The sequence below is a fragment of the Cetorhinus maximus genome, chromosome 4, assembly GCF_964194155.1.
Source record: "Cetorhinus maximus chromosome 4, sCetMax3.hap1.1, whole genome shotgun sequence".
NCBI lineage: Eukaryota > Metazoa > Chordata > Chondrichthyes > Lamniformes > Cetorhinidae > Cetorhinus > Cetorhinus maximus.
Genome location: NC_135882.1, coordinates 52573724 through 52586608, shown reverse-complemented (window position 1 = coordinate 52586608; position 12885 = coordinate 52573724). Strand labels below are relative to the sequence as shown.

The 12885-nt window shown below is 43.3% G+C and overlaps 1 protein-coding gene across 3 annotated transcripts in view; it reads left to right on the top strand.

Moving 5' to 3' along the window:
- Positions 1–1926: 1926 nt before the first annotated feature.
- The window catches only part of LOC144679623 (BEN domain-containing protein 5-like), a 70699-nt gene continuing 59740 nt past the window's right edge, over positions 1927–12885 (top strand). For all 3 annotated transcript variants that reach the window (XR_013576378.1, XR_013576377.1, XM_078540197.1), the window contains exon 1: positions 1927–2470. Coding sequence is in view for 1 of the 3 variants with exons in the window: in XM_078540197.1 (XP_078396323.1) it covers positions 2224–2470 (247 nt within the window). In the remaining 2 variants the exon portion in view is untranslated. The remainder of the gene's footprint in view (positions 2471–12885) is intronic.

The following is a 12885-nucleotide window of genomic DNA, read 5'->3' as shown; positions in this document are numbered from 1 at the left end:
AATCCCCCTTTCTATACTATCCCTTAAAACCACTACATTCCTGTTTGTTCCCCCCACTTGAACGGCTTCCTGTACCATGGTGCCATGGCTAGCCTGCTCATCCACCTTGCAGACCTCACTTTCATCCACACAGGCTGTGAGCATCTCAAACTTGTTCGACAATTGCAAAGTCTGAGGCTTCTCCACCAGTGTCTACTCAGTCCCATTACCTGCCCCACTCACAGTCACATCCTCCTGTCCCGCACTGCTGACCAAAACAGGCAACTCTCTTCTAGGAAGCTTGATCATCTTCTGGAACAAAGTGTCCAGGTATTTCTCCCCCTCTGTTATGTTGCACTGTATCTGCAGTTCGGCTTCCAGATCAATAATTCTGATCTGGAATTCCTCTAACTGCTTATACTTTCTGCAGATGTGTTTGTCGTGGATCGCCTTGGCGTCCAAAATGCTCTTGCATTCCACAGCTGCAACATAACACCTGTTCTGCCATTGTTATGTATGTTATTGAGTTAACTTAATTTCATTACTCACTTGATTAACTTAGAATGATTCCTATGTCTACTACACCTCTTTGCCTGCGCACCAAATTCCCCTGTGAACCTAATTCGCTACCCATGCAGTCTCCGTCTCACTCAGGTGTACTCTCCTGTCTCCTTGTGCCCCCTTACTGACTGTACGTTTTGAAAAGCCTGTCTCTTTTATAGACCCTCTGATGAGTCACTAGCTAATTTAGCTTCCTGTTATGATAACTAACGCCACTTCAACCAACTGCTTTCAACTGATTGACAGATAACTGCCACTCCAGGCTGCTCTCTGTTTAACAAGCTAACCTAACTTCCTTGAATGTTAACACTATGTCATGTCTTGATTCTTAATCCATAGTTAAAACCTGAAAAGTACTTACCAGAACTTAATTCGCTACTCACTCTGTCTCCATTTCACTCTGGCGTATTCGCCTGTTTCCTCACATGCCCCTTACTGATACATCATTAGCGGTGACAGGACAGGTGGAGAGAGCAGTTAATAAAGCATACAGACCTAGTCTTTATTAATAGGGTCATAGAGTACAAGAGCAAGGCAGTTAAGCTGAACTTGTCTAGGACATGAATTAGACCTCAGCTGGAGTATTATGTACAGTTCTGGGTGCCACACTTTAGGAAGGCTGTGAATGCATTGGAGAGAGTGCAGAAGAGGTTTACAAAAATGGTTTGAGGGATGAGAAACTTCAGTTATGAAGATAGATTGGAGAAGTTGGAACAGTTCTCTTTGTAGAGGAGAAGGCTTAGAGGAGATTTGATGGAGGTGTTCAAGATCACAATGGGGGTGGATGGAGTAGATAGGGAGAAATTGTTCATGCTAGTAAAAGGAACGAGAGGGCACAAATTTAAAGTGATTTGCAAAAGAAGCAAATGTGATGTGAGAAAAAACTTTTGCACACAGCGAGTGGTTCAGGTCTCGAATGCACTGCCTGGAAGTGTGGTGGAGGCAGATGCAATCGAGGCATTCAAGAGGGCATTAGATGATTGTTTCTATTTAAATAATGTGCAGGGTTATGGGGACAAGGTAGGAGAATGGCATTGAGTCATAATGCTCATTCAGAGAGCTGGTACAGACACGGTGGGCCGAATGGCTGCTTTCTGCACTGTAACAATTGTATGTGTGTGTGAGGTCTGCCTCGTATATTAAAGTTTTCTTTATAGGCTGCTTATCGTCTTGGTTATTCAGTCCATCATGAGCTTTGTGTCAGGTAAAGTTTGCATTCGTTAGTGAATCCTGTTCATTGTGCTGAACTGTTTTTTTCACCATCAGATCTACTGCATGTGCTATTTTCCTCATCCTGCTTCGTGAGCCTTGTACAATATGCGGAATTATCCCATTCCCTAATAATTAAGGGAATTGATTGGATTCCCTGCAACAAATTGCATGCGTTTCTACGCTTTTTGCGTGGAGCATGATTCGCTGCCCAACCATATCGATTTTGTACAACAGTCCGACGACACTGATAATTCCAGCTTTTTGATTCTGCTGCCCTTTTGCCCTGGGGTACAGTCTGACTCTGCCTCTTGCCGGCGCCAATGCGCCTCTGCTGGTGACGTCAGGCGCAGCCAGCTGCTGGTTGGGGGCTCACGGTGGAGCCTGAGATCCGGCTCCTGTTTGCACCCCGGCCTCCCTCTCTCTCTGCTCGGAGCCGGACTGGGAAGCTGCTGGCACCCTTCACCAACAGAAATGTTCGCCTGCGTGCGCTTTCTGCAGGACCAAGTGCATCATATCGTGCCGGTGTCCCACATTAAAAATTTCCACCCCACCTCCAAGTGCGACTTCAACAAGAAACAAGTTTATCGATTGATGCTGCCGGCACTGGGACTGGGACTGGGACCGGCTCCGGGATCAGGGCCCGGGGCTGGAGAGCCGGAAATAGGCGCCGTTACCAGGGGGGGCCACTGCCGGAAGGCCCAGATTCTTGCTCTGGGAGGTAGGTACTAACCCAGGCCGGAAACAAGGAGGGGAGGGAATGTTTCGTGTTAGCCTACCGCTGGACTCCGACTGTCCTCGCTGCTGTAGCAAAGGCCGATGGTTAATTGGACAGTTTCTCCCCGAAATCGGCACAATTGGTTAAAACACGTGGCACTATTCTCCCCCCCACCTCCTTCACCCCCGCCCTATGCTGCTGTTGGGGTGCGGGGGGTGGTGATCTCTTTCTTCCACCAACCCGTGGTGGGTAGGAGCTATTCATTGTTTTTGTTCCGGCCACCACTTCCTTTAGTGTCTTCGAACTCTTATCTCCCGCCCCTTTATTTTTTCATCTCAGTGCAGAGAAAAAGCTAAATTTGAGCTTCTATTATTTTCCCTTTTCAACACGGAATTCCTGGTTTCTGACAGCGGGGGCCGCTACTACATGTTTAAATATCATTTAACGATAGATGTTGCATTTTGAAGATTGTACTGCAGTTAACAACGTGAACAGACCTTGCCACTTTTTAAGTTAATGTTATGGTAAGAGAAATGCCTGAAAATATTGTAGCTTAATAAAGCTGGCTAAGGAACTGATGTGGAAAAACGTTTTAAAAATCTTCCCAAATTTCTCAATTTCTGAAGTCCGAGGGTACTTTTTTGCAACCTTCCAGTAACTTGAACAGTGACAAATCTACATGTGATTCAAAACAATAAGGTTTATTCTCTTGTCCAACACCAGTCATTCTGATAATGGGCAAGGCGCACACATGTACCCTTGTTTTAAAAGGAAACAAAATACAGTGGGTGCTAGAAATCTATAAGAAAAATAGAAAATGTTATAATTATTCAACAGGTGAGGTAGCATCTGTGGTAAGTGAGTTGCATTTAATGTATTGAGGCAGAAGAATTGGGCATGGTTCTTAATACTTCATGTCTATTTTCACAAAAGAGGGGGACAGTGTGAACATTAGAGGAGTGTGAAATTTTGGATGGTATAAACAGAGTCAGGGACTAAGTATTAGGGAGTTTAGCAGCTTTGAAAGTGAATAAACCATTAGGCCCGATGCAATGTATTCCAGGCTATGAGGGAAGCAAGCGAAGAAATAGAGGTTCTGACCATTGTTTTCCAATTCTCTGACTACAGGTTTGGTGCTAGAAGACGGTTAATGTTGTACTGTTGTCTAAAAAGGAAGGGATAGACTGAGTAATTGCAGACCAGCCAGCCAGCCAGTCTAACCTCAGTGGTGGATAAATTATTGCAAAAAGTTCTGAAGGACAGTATAAATCACCATTTAGAAACTCGTGGATTAATCAAGGACAGTCAGCATGGATTTGTTAAGTGCAGGTCTTGTCTGACTAAAATAAGCGGAAATGCTGGAAAAACTCAAGTCTGGCAGGATCTGTGGAGAGAGAAACAGCTAAGGCTTCAAGTCTGTATAACTTCTTCAGTATTATTCTTGTCTGACTAACTTGATTTAATTTTTTTGATGAGGTAACAAGGAGGGTCAATAAGGATGCTGTCTTTAATGTAGTAATAGATTTTAGCAAGGCTTTTGACGAGGTCCTGATCAGTAAAGCAAAAACTTGTGGGATCCAAGACGAAAAGGAAAGTTGGAGCCAAAATTGGCTCGGTGGCAGGAAGCAAAAGATAATAATTGCTGGGTATTTTTGTGACTGCCAGGCTGTTTCCTGTGGGGGTTCCATAAGGCTCAGAACTGGTTTCCTTGTTTTTCATGGTATAAATCAATGGTTTAGTCTTAAATGTAGGGGCATCTTTTTATAGTTGTAGTTTGTTGAGGTTAACAATCCATTCAACAGCTTCAGCTGATGCAGTGTGAATGGTTATGATGGAGATCTTAGCAGAAGTTCAGGATATGGGCGATAGTCTTGACTTGAATGATCATAGTCACAATTTGAGTTGTTCCTCGTGTTCCACGTGGCCACATCTTCCCTGGCCCTTTCTTAAGTGGTTGAGGGTTGTCTAGATTTCCCAAGGAAGGTTGAACCTTGGGACTTTACCACTCGGGTCAGTAACCAGGTTGCAGTTCGCGATGTTTGCAATCAACCAGGAAATGTATCATCAAGATATGGGGCTGTTGTCAGCTTGTAGGGTGTGATGTGTGTTCCAGTAGGGGCTATGGGATTTCGGGTGAGTGTGTGGGGATTTTTAAGGTCCTGTGTCGATGGGAGTACTTCGTTAGTTGAGGAGGATGTTTTCCCTGCAGGCATCAGGCGGTTCAACGTGATCTAATACAGGAAGCCACTCAAGCTGTGTTGGTCTCAACATACCAGAAATAATCCTCATGGCTCCCCAGAGGCGGATATCTACCACGTTTGTGTGGCAGCCTCTGAGCCAGGTTGAGCAGCAGTTTTCTGCTGTTAAGGAGACCAAGGCGAGTGAAGCAGTGCATAGTGTTTTGGCTCCGTTGCCAATGGTGGTATCTGCCAGTTTCCATATTAGGTTCACTCTCGTCTTGACCTTGGCTCCAGTGTTCTGGAGGTATTGCTGGTCGGTCAATGGTTCAGTGATGCCGAGGTATTTTGATGTTGGATTGTGGGTGAGTGATTGGCTTAGAACTGGACATGAAGTTCTTCCCTGGCCTTCAATTCCTTCAGGTTGAAGGCTGAAATACAAACATACGAATTAGGAGCAGGAGGAGGGCACTCGGCCCCTTGAGCCGGCTCTGCCTTTCAATAAGATCATGGCTAATCTGAATGTAACCTTAACCCCACATTCCTGCCTACCCCAGATAACCTTTCACCTCCTTGTTAATCAAGAATCAATCCAGCTCTGCCTTAAAAACATTCAAAGATTCTGCTTCCATCGCCTTTGGAAGAAGAGAGTTCCAAAGACTCTCAACCCTCTGAGAGAAAAAAATTCTCCTCACCTCTGTCTTAAATGAGCGATCCCTTATTTTTAAACAATGACCTCTAGTTCTAGATTCGTCTACAAGAGGAAACTCCTCTCCACATCCACCCTGTCAAGACCATTCGGGATCTTAAGATTTCAATTAAGTTACCTCTTACTCTTCTAAATTGCAGTGGATGCAAGCCTAGTAAACCTTCTCTGAACTGCTAATGCATTTAAATATGGCGGTATTAGCACATTAGAGAGGGATGACGTGTGTTTAGATACAGAGCCTTTAATTTGGTCTTTTATTATTTTTGTAGCATCGAGCCTTATGTGCTAATTTACTCTTAGAATTGTACTCTCTGCCCCTTCCTGTTATAGTCTGTTTATCATTTCCCATATTAACACCTTTCTGTCTTGTCTCTACTTTTTGGTTCTTAAATAAGGAGACCAGTACTGTACACAATACTCCAGGTGTGGTTTTACCAATGTCCAAATACAATTGAAGCATAACCTCCCTACTTTTGTACTCCATTCCCTTCACGATAAATGATAACATTCTATTAGCTTTCCTAATTACCTGCTGTACCCGCATACTAACATTTTGTGATTCATGCACGAGGACACCCAGATCCCTCTGAATCTCAGCTCTGCGATCTCACCATTTGGATAATAAGCTTTTTTATTCTTCCTGCCAAAATGAATAATTTCACATTTTCCCATTATACTCCATTTGCCAGATCTTTGCCCACTCACTTAACCTATCCATGTCACTTTGTAGCCTCCTTACGTCCACTTCACAATTTACTTTCCTACCTATCTTTATGTCGTCAGCAAATTTGGCAATCATTCCTTTGGTCTCTTCATCCAAGTCATTTATATAAATTGTAAAAAGCTGAGGCCCCAGCACTGATCCCTATGGCACACCACTCGTCACCTGCCAACCAGAAAAAGACCCATTTATGCAATCTTGCTGTATCCTGTTAGCTAGCCAATCTTCTATCCATGCCAATATGTTACCTCCTACACCATGCATTTTTATTTTTCGTAATAACCTTTGATGTAGCACGTTACCAGATGCCTTCTGGAAATCTAAATACAGTACATCCACTGGTTCATTTATCCACAGCACATGTGACTCCTTCAAAGAACTCCAATAAATTGGTTAAGCATGATTTCCCTTTTAGAAAACCATGTTGACTCTGCCTGATTGCCGTGACTTTTTCTAAGTGCCCTGTTATAACATCTTTAATAATAGCTCCTAATATTTTCCCTATGACGGATGTTAGGCTGACTGGCTTGTAGTTTCCTGCTTTCTGTGTGTCTCCCTTTTTGGATAAAGGAGTTACATTTGCTATTTTCCATTCCAATGGAATCTTCCCTAAATCTAGGGAATTTTGAAAAATTAAAACCAATGCATCAACTATCTCACTAGCCATTTCTTTCAAGGCCTTAGGGTGAAGTCCATCCAGACCTGGAGATTTGTCAGCCCGCAGGCCCAACAATTTGCTTAATACCACTTCCCTGATTATTGTAATTTTCCCCATTTTACAGCTATTTCCGGGATATTACTTGTGTCCTCTGTAGTGAAGACCAAAGCAAAGTATCTGTTTAACTCATCTATCATCTTCCTACTTTCCATTATCAATTCCCCAGGCGCACTTTCTATCAGACCAATGCTCACTTTTTAAATTTCCTTATTTAAATATCTATATAAAACTCTTACTATCCGTCTTTATATTACTAGCTAGCTTTCTCTCATACTCTAATTTTTCCCTCAATCTTTTTGTCATCCTTTGCTGTTCCTTATATTCTTTTCAATCTTCTGCCCTGCTACCCATCTTTGTGTAATTATATGCTTTTTCTTTAAGTTTGAAACTGTCTTTAAGTTCTTTAGTTAACCACAAATGGTGGGCCCTCTCCTTGGAATTTCTCTTTCTCATTGGAATGTATATATTCTGTGTATTCTGAAATATCCCTTACGTGTCTGCCACTGAAGCTCTATTGACCTATCCTATATCCTCTTTACTTTAGCTAGCTCTGCTTTCATGCCCTCATAATTGCTGTTATTTAAGTTTAAAATACTAATTTTGAATGCACTTGTTTCTCCCTCAAAGTGTAGGTAAAATTATGATCGCTGCTACCTTGGGGTGCCTCCGGTATGAGATTATCAATTAGCACTACCTCGTTGCTCAATACCAGGTCTAGTAAAGCCTGCTCTCTGGTTGGCTCCAAAACGTGTTGTTCTAAGAAACTATCCCAAAAACATTCTATGAACTCCTCATCTATGCTACCTCTACCCATCTGAGTTTTCCAATCTATATGTAAATTAAAATCTGCCATAATTATTGCTGTACCTTTATGGCAGGCTCCCATTATCTCTTTTATATCCTGTCCTTCATGTAGTTACAATTAAGGAGCCTGTACACCTCTCCCACAAGTGACTTCTTGCCGTTACCATTCCTCATCTCAATCCAAACCACTTCTACATCCTGGTTTCCTGAACTTAGGTTATCCCCCTCTAATGTGCTAACACCATCATTAATTAACAGAACCACCCCTCCACCTTTTCCTAACTTCTTGTCCTTCCTAAATGTCAAGTATCCTTCAATATTCAGGTCCCAATCTATGTCATCCTGTAGCCATATCTCTGTAATAGCTATCAGATCATACTTATTTATTTCTATTTGCGCTTTCAGCTCATCTCTTTTGCTTTAAATGCTACATGTGTTTAGATACAGAGCCTTTAGTTTGGTCTTTTGTTATTTTTGTAGCGTCGAGCCTTATCTGCTGATTTACTCTTAGAGTTGTACTCTCTGCCCCTTCCTGTTACAGTTTGCTTATCATTTCCCATATTAACGCCTTTCTTGCCTTGTCTCTACTCTTCAATTTACCACATCTTCCCAAATTTGATCCCTTGCCCCCACTATTCAGTTTAAAACCCTCTCTACTTCCCTAGTTATGTGGCTCACAAGGACACCAGCCCCAGCACGGTTCAGGTGTAGACTGTCCCAGTGGTACAGATCCCACTTTCCCCAATACTGGTGCCATTGCCCCACAAACTGGAATGCACTTCTCCCACACCAGTCTTTGAGCCACACATTCATTTCTCTAATCTAATTTGTCCTATGCCAATTTGCACATGGCTCAGGGTAATAATCCTGAAATTATTACATTTGAGCTTCTGCTTCCTAATTTGGTACCTAGCTCGTCATACTGACTATGCAAAGCCTTCTTCCTCACCCTGCCTATGTCTTTGGTACCTACATGGACCATGACCACTGGATCCTCACCCTCCAACTGCAAGTTCCTCTCCAGCCCTGAGCAGATGTCCTGAACCCTGGCAGGCAACAAAGCCATTTGGACTCTTGCTCTTTGCTACAGAGAACAAAACATTCCCCCAAAAAGACACACTACTTGGTCAGACCCACAAGTAAACACCTTCCAGGCAACACTCCCTTATAGATGTTTAACTATAAAAATCCTGTAGTATTACCCAAGACAAGCTGCTATAGCTTTAATAAAAGCACACTACACGACATCTTAAACTCTCTTCCACACTGCTGTGAAAATCCAAACTTCAGAATAAAACTGCTGTTTGCAGCCCAAGTCTTTTCTGGCTTGACTGGGTGGCTGATTCAAACCTGCACCCTCTCCCAGCTCAGACCTCCAGCTATAGCTCCAGCTGTTATATCTCACAGCTCCAGCCCCAGTTCAACAGCTACCCTAAGCTCTCCACAGTAACTCTAAAATATCTTTTTCCCCTTTCATCTCAGGTTCTATTGTTCTCACACCTCTTCTGAAACTCAAATCCTTCCAAATGCAAAATCTTTCATGTCTCTATTTTGTCTTTGCTTTCAGGTCAATAAAATATAATATCCCCAGTTCTGTTTACCTATGGAACTCCTGCAAAATGCAAACATGTCTCTCGGCACCTCTGATTTTCCTTTGCTATTCAAACTGTCCACTTATCTAAAAATGCAAAGGTTAGATCCAACCTATTGTACCTCAAACCTAACACCTCTGTCCTTTCTATGCTTTAAGCCCTCCAGACAACCTGTCTCCTATTGATCTCTGTCCAGCTTAATTAAATCATACACGCATACACACACACACACACACACACACACACACAGTCGTCTTCACAGAATAACACAATTTTCTCCAAAAATATTTTTTTTAAAACACCCATTTCTCACAGCGCCAGATGTTTGGCATGATGCCTGTGCTGTGGATGTTGATAAAATGGCTTTGCAAGCCACTTCTTTCCCTGTGCTCCTATGTTCTTCAGGAATTCTGAGTAAATCCCTTTGCCCCCTGTTGCTTTGCCTGACTTGGTTGTCAGGGCAGTGTCCGCTTCCTCGTAGGTGTAAGGGCTTGACAAAAATTTGTCTGCTCTGGGGCATCCTTGAGAGACTGCCTCAGGGCTGTTTTTATTGTCCACTTATCCTCCTGGCTTGAGTGCATGAAGTCAATCTACTCTGCTGTTTCCTGCCATTTTATGACTCAGTGTTATTGCCACGTGGGGGTCTTCATTTTCCTGTGCTCTTCCAGGAGCCTTTCACTTTCCAGGGTCCAGCAGGGGATGAAAGTTTTTCTGAAGCCCAGGAAACAAATTTGGTGGCTGCCAGTTTGAGAAGTCGAGTAAAGCAGTTGTAGTTTTTGGGTGGGGGGGGCGGAATTTGGTGAATGGTGGTTTTTAAGTATCTGCTGGAAGCATCCCAGTTGCCCTTCTGCAGATTCCAGCCTTGTTTTGGCGTTGAGTTTATGGATGGTAGTTCGAGGTTGATGCAAGTGAGGTTTGGGGGATGTTGGGAATGGGGGAAGATGGGCAGCACTTGAGCACGTCAGCAGCCGGTTGCTGCTGTTGTGGTCATGAAGCAAAAATCAGGTGAGTAGCCCTCCCACCTGGCGGAATGGAATGTGCCAGGCTGCTTTGCATTGTACACAAGTTTTAGCTCATGCATGGAGGCCCAGTCTGACAATTCTTGCCCCCCCCCCCCCCCCCCCCCCCCCAGTGTTGTTCAGATCCCCCAACTTGTGATGTTAGCTGTTGAAGTAGCCAATGTGGATGGTTGGGTGTGCTGTTGGCTGCATTATGATGCTGGGCATTTGTAATGGTCAGCTTACCTAAATTGATGGGGAGGGAGTAGGTATCATCTGATTTTTAGGTCTTCAGTGTCTTTGATGAAGATTTCCTTTATCTATCTGGCTAGGCTGCATATCTTGTTATCCCTGCTTGCAATGAGTTGGTACCTTGGAATGTGGGCCCTGACGGCTGTACTGGCCCACGAGGTGTGTTTCTTGCGGGGTGACTTTGGCCACATTCTTGTTAGTGTTCTTTTGTGGGTAGCTCACGTTTTGTCTAGGATAGGCCTTTAACATTGAGCTAGTATATTCTCGTTGCTGGTCCTGTTTCTTGGCTTTGCTGTCCTTGAGAGAATCCCATTTTCCAGTGGGTTTTTACTGCTTGGACTGGGAGCCTGGTGACAGGGGTTCGGTTGCCGCCTTGACAGCATTATTTTTGCAGGTTTTCCGTTTGGAAAACTTACTTTAACATGAAGACGATGTGAAGGTTTCTGCCTTCCTCCTGCAGTTTGCAGAAAATACAATAAATGACTGTGTGGTTGAGTGTGAGGAAAAAATTGCAGACTGTAGGAAAGTGTCAATGGGCTGGTCAGCTTGGCAGAAAAGTGGCAAATGGAATTTCATTAAGCAAAGTATGAAATATGCAATTGGGGAGGGCAAACAAGGAAAGGCAATAGACAAATTGTAGGATACTGAGAAGGTAAAGGAGCAGAGTGACCTCGGATTGTATCACCACAGTTCCCTGAAGATTGTCGGACAGATAGATAAGGTTGTTGAGAAGGCATATGGGATGCTTTCTTTTATTAACTGAGACCCAGAATATATGAGCAAGGAGCTTATATGAGAACTCGATAAAATACTAGTGATGCCACAGCTAGAGTACTGCGTACAGTTCTGGGCACATTACTGGAAGGATGTGATCACACTTGAAAGGTAGAGAGGAAATTTCTGAGGATGTAAGTAAGAATGGCAAATTTTTGCTATGTGGTAAGATTGGCTAGACTGGCATTGTTTTCTTTGGAACTGAGGGGAAATCTAATTGGAATGTATAAAAGCATGAGGCATTTAGATTGAGTGGATAAGAAAAAACTATTTCCCTTAATATGGAGGTCAATAATCAGGTTTTAAGGTAATTGACAGAAGAATTAGAGGGGAGCTGAGGAGAATCTTTTTTAGCCAGAGGGTAGTGGGGGCCTGGAACTCACTGCCTGTAACTGGAGTAGAGGCAGAAACCCTCATCACACTTAGGAAGAATACTTAGATGTGCATTTTAAGTGCTTGAACCTACAAGGCTATGGCCAAGAACTGAAAAATGAGATTAGGCTGGATTGCTCTTTTATGGCAAGCATATATACAATGGGCCAGATGGCCTCCTTCTGTGTCATAAATTTTCTAATTTTTCTCTATTTCGATGTTTAATGTTTCGGGTCGATGAGCTTTCGTCAGAACTGAAAGAATTTAAAGATGCAGCGGATTTTAAGCATGCACAAAGATGGGGAGTAGGGAGGGTAGGAAAGAGCAAAAGGGAAGGCTTGTGATAAGGTGGTTAAAAACAGGAAAGATTAAATGGCAAAAGGAAGGTGATAAGGTGGTTAAAAAAACAGGAGAGATTAAATGGCAAAAGGGATGGTGGTGCAAGACAAAAAGAGGCAGTGGATAGGACAAGTCTAGAGCAGGTGTAAACAGAAATAGCAGAATCATTATCAACAGCAGCTGTCTGAGAAAATGGACAGTTGTTATGATCTGAAATTATTGAATTTACTGGAGTCCAGAAGGCTGTAAAGTGCTTAATTCAAAGAGGAGGTGCTGTTCTTCAAGCTTATGTTGAACTTCATTGGAACCTTGTAGAGACTTGGGTCAGACTGGGAGCGAGGCAGGGAATTAAAATGACAGGTGACCGGAAGCTACAGTTTATACTTGCAGGCTGCATATAGTTGTACTGCAAAGCCACTGCCACTAAATCTGCAACACTTCATTCTCAGAACTAATCCTAATATTCTCTTTAAACCTACAGACAAGGGTGGCGCTGGTGTTGTTTGCCCAGCTGACCTCTACCTTCCAGAGACTGAACGACGACAACTCTATTACACCTCCTCCTACAGCCTCCTAGAATGTGACCCTCCACTGAACATGTCATCGTTTCCAAGAATCTAATTGACTTAATCTCTGGGGTTCTTTCTCACAGCTTCTAATCTCATAGGTCCCCAACCCCATGTAGCCTGCTTTTATTCACAAGAGTCACAAACAGGACTACCCTGGGAGGCCTATCATTTCAGCCTATTCTTGCCACACAGAACTGATTTCCTCCCATCTCCCCTTGTCCAGTCTTTCCCACTTATATCTGTACCTCTTGTGTTCCTTCTGCCAATTTAAAAGTTTCCTGGATCTAACTATCCTCTCTTCACTAACCCTTTCAACACTTCCTTTCCCACCAGAATGGCCTGAAGGCCTTGTGCTTCTTCCATGATCGGAGGTCCAACCATTCCCCATTCACC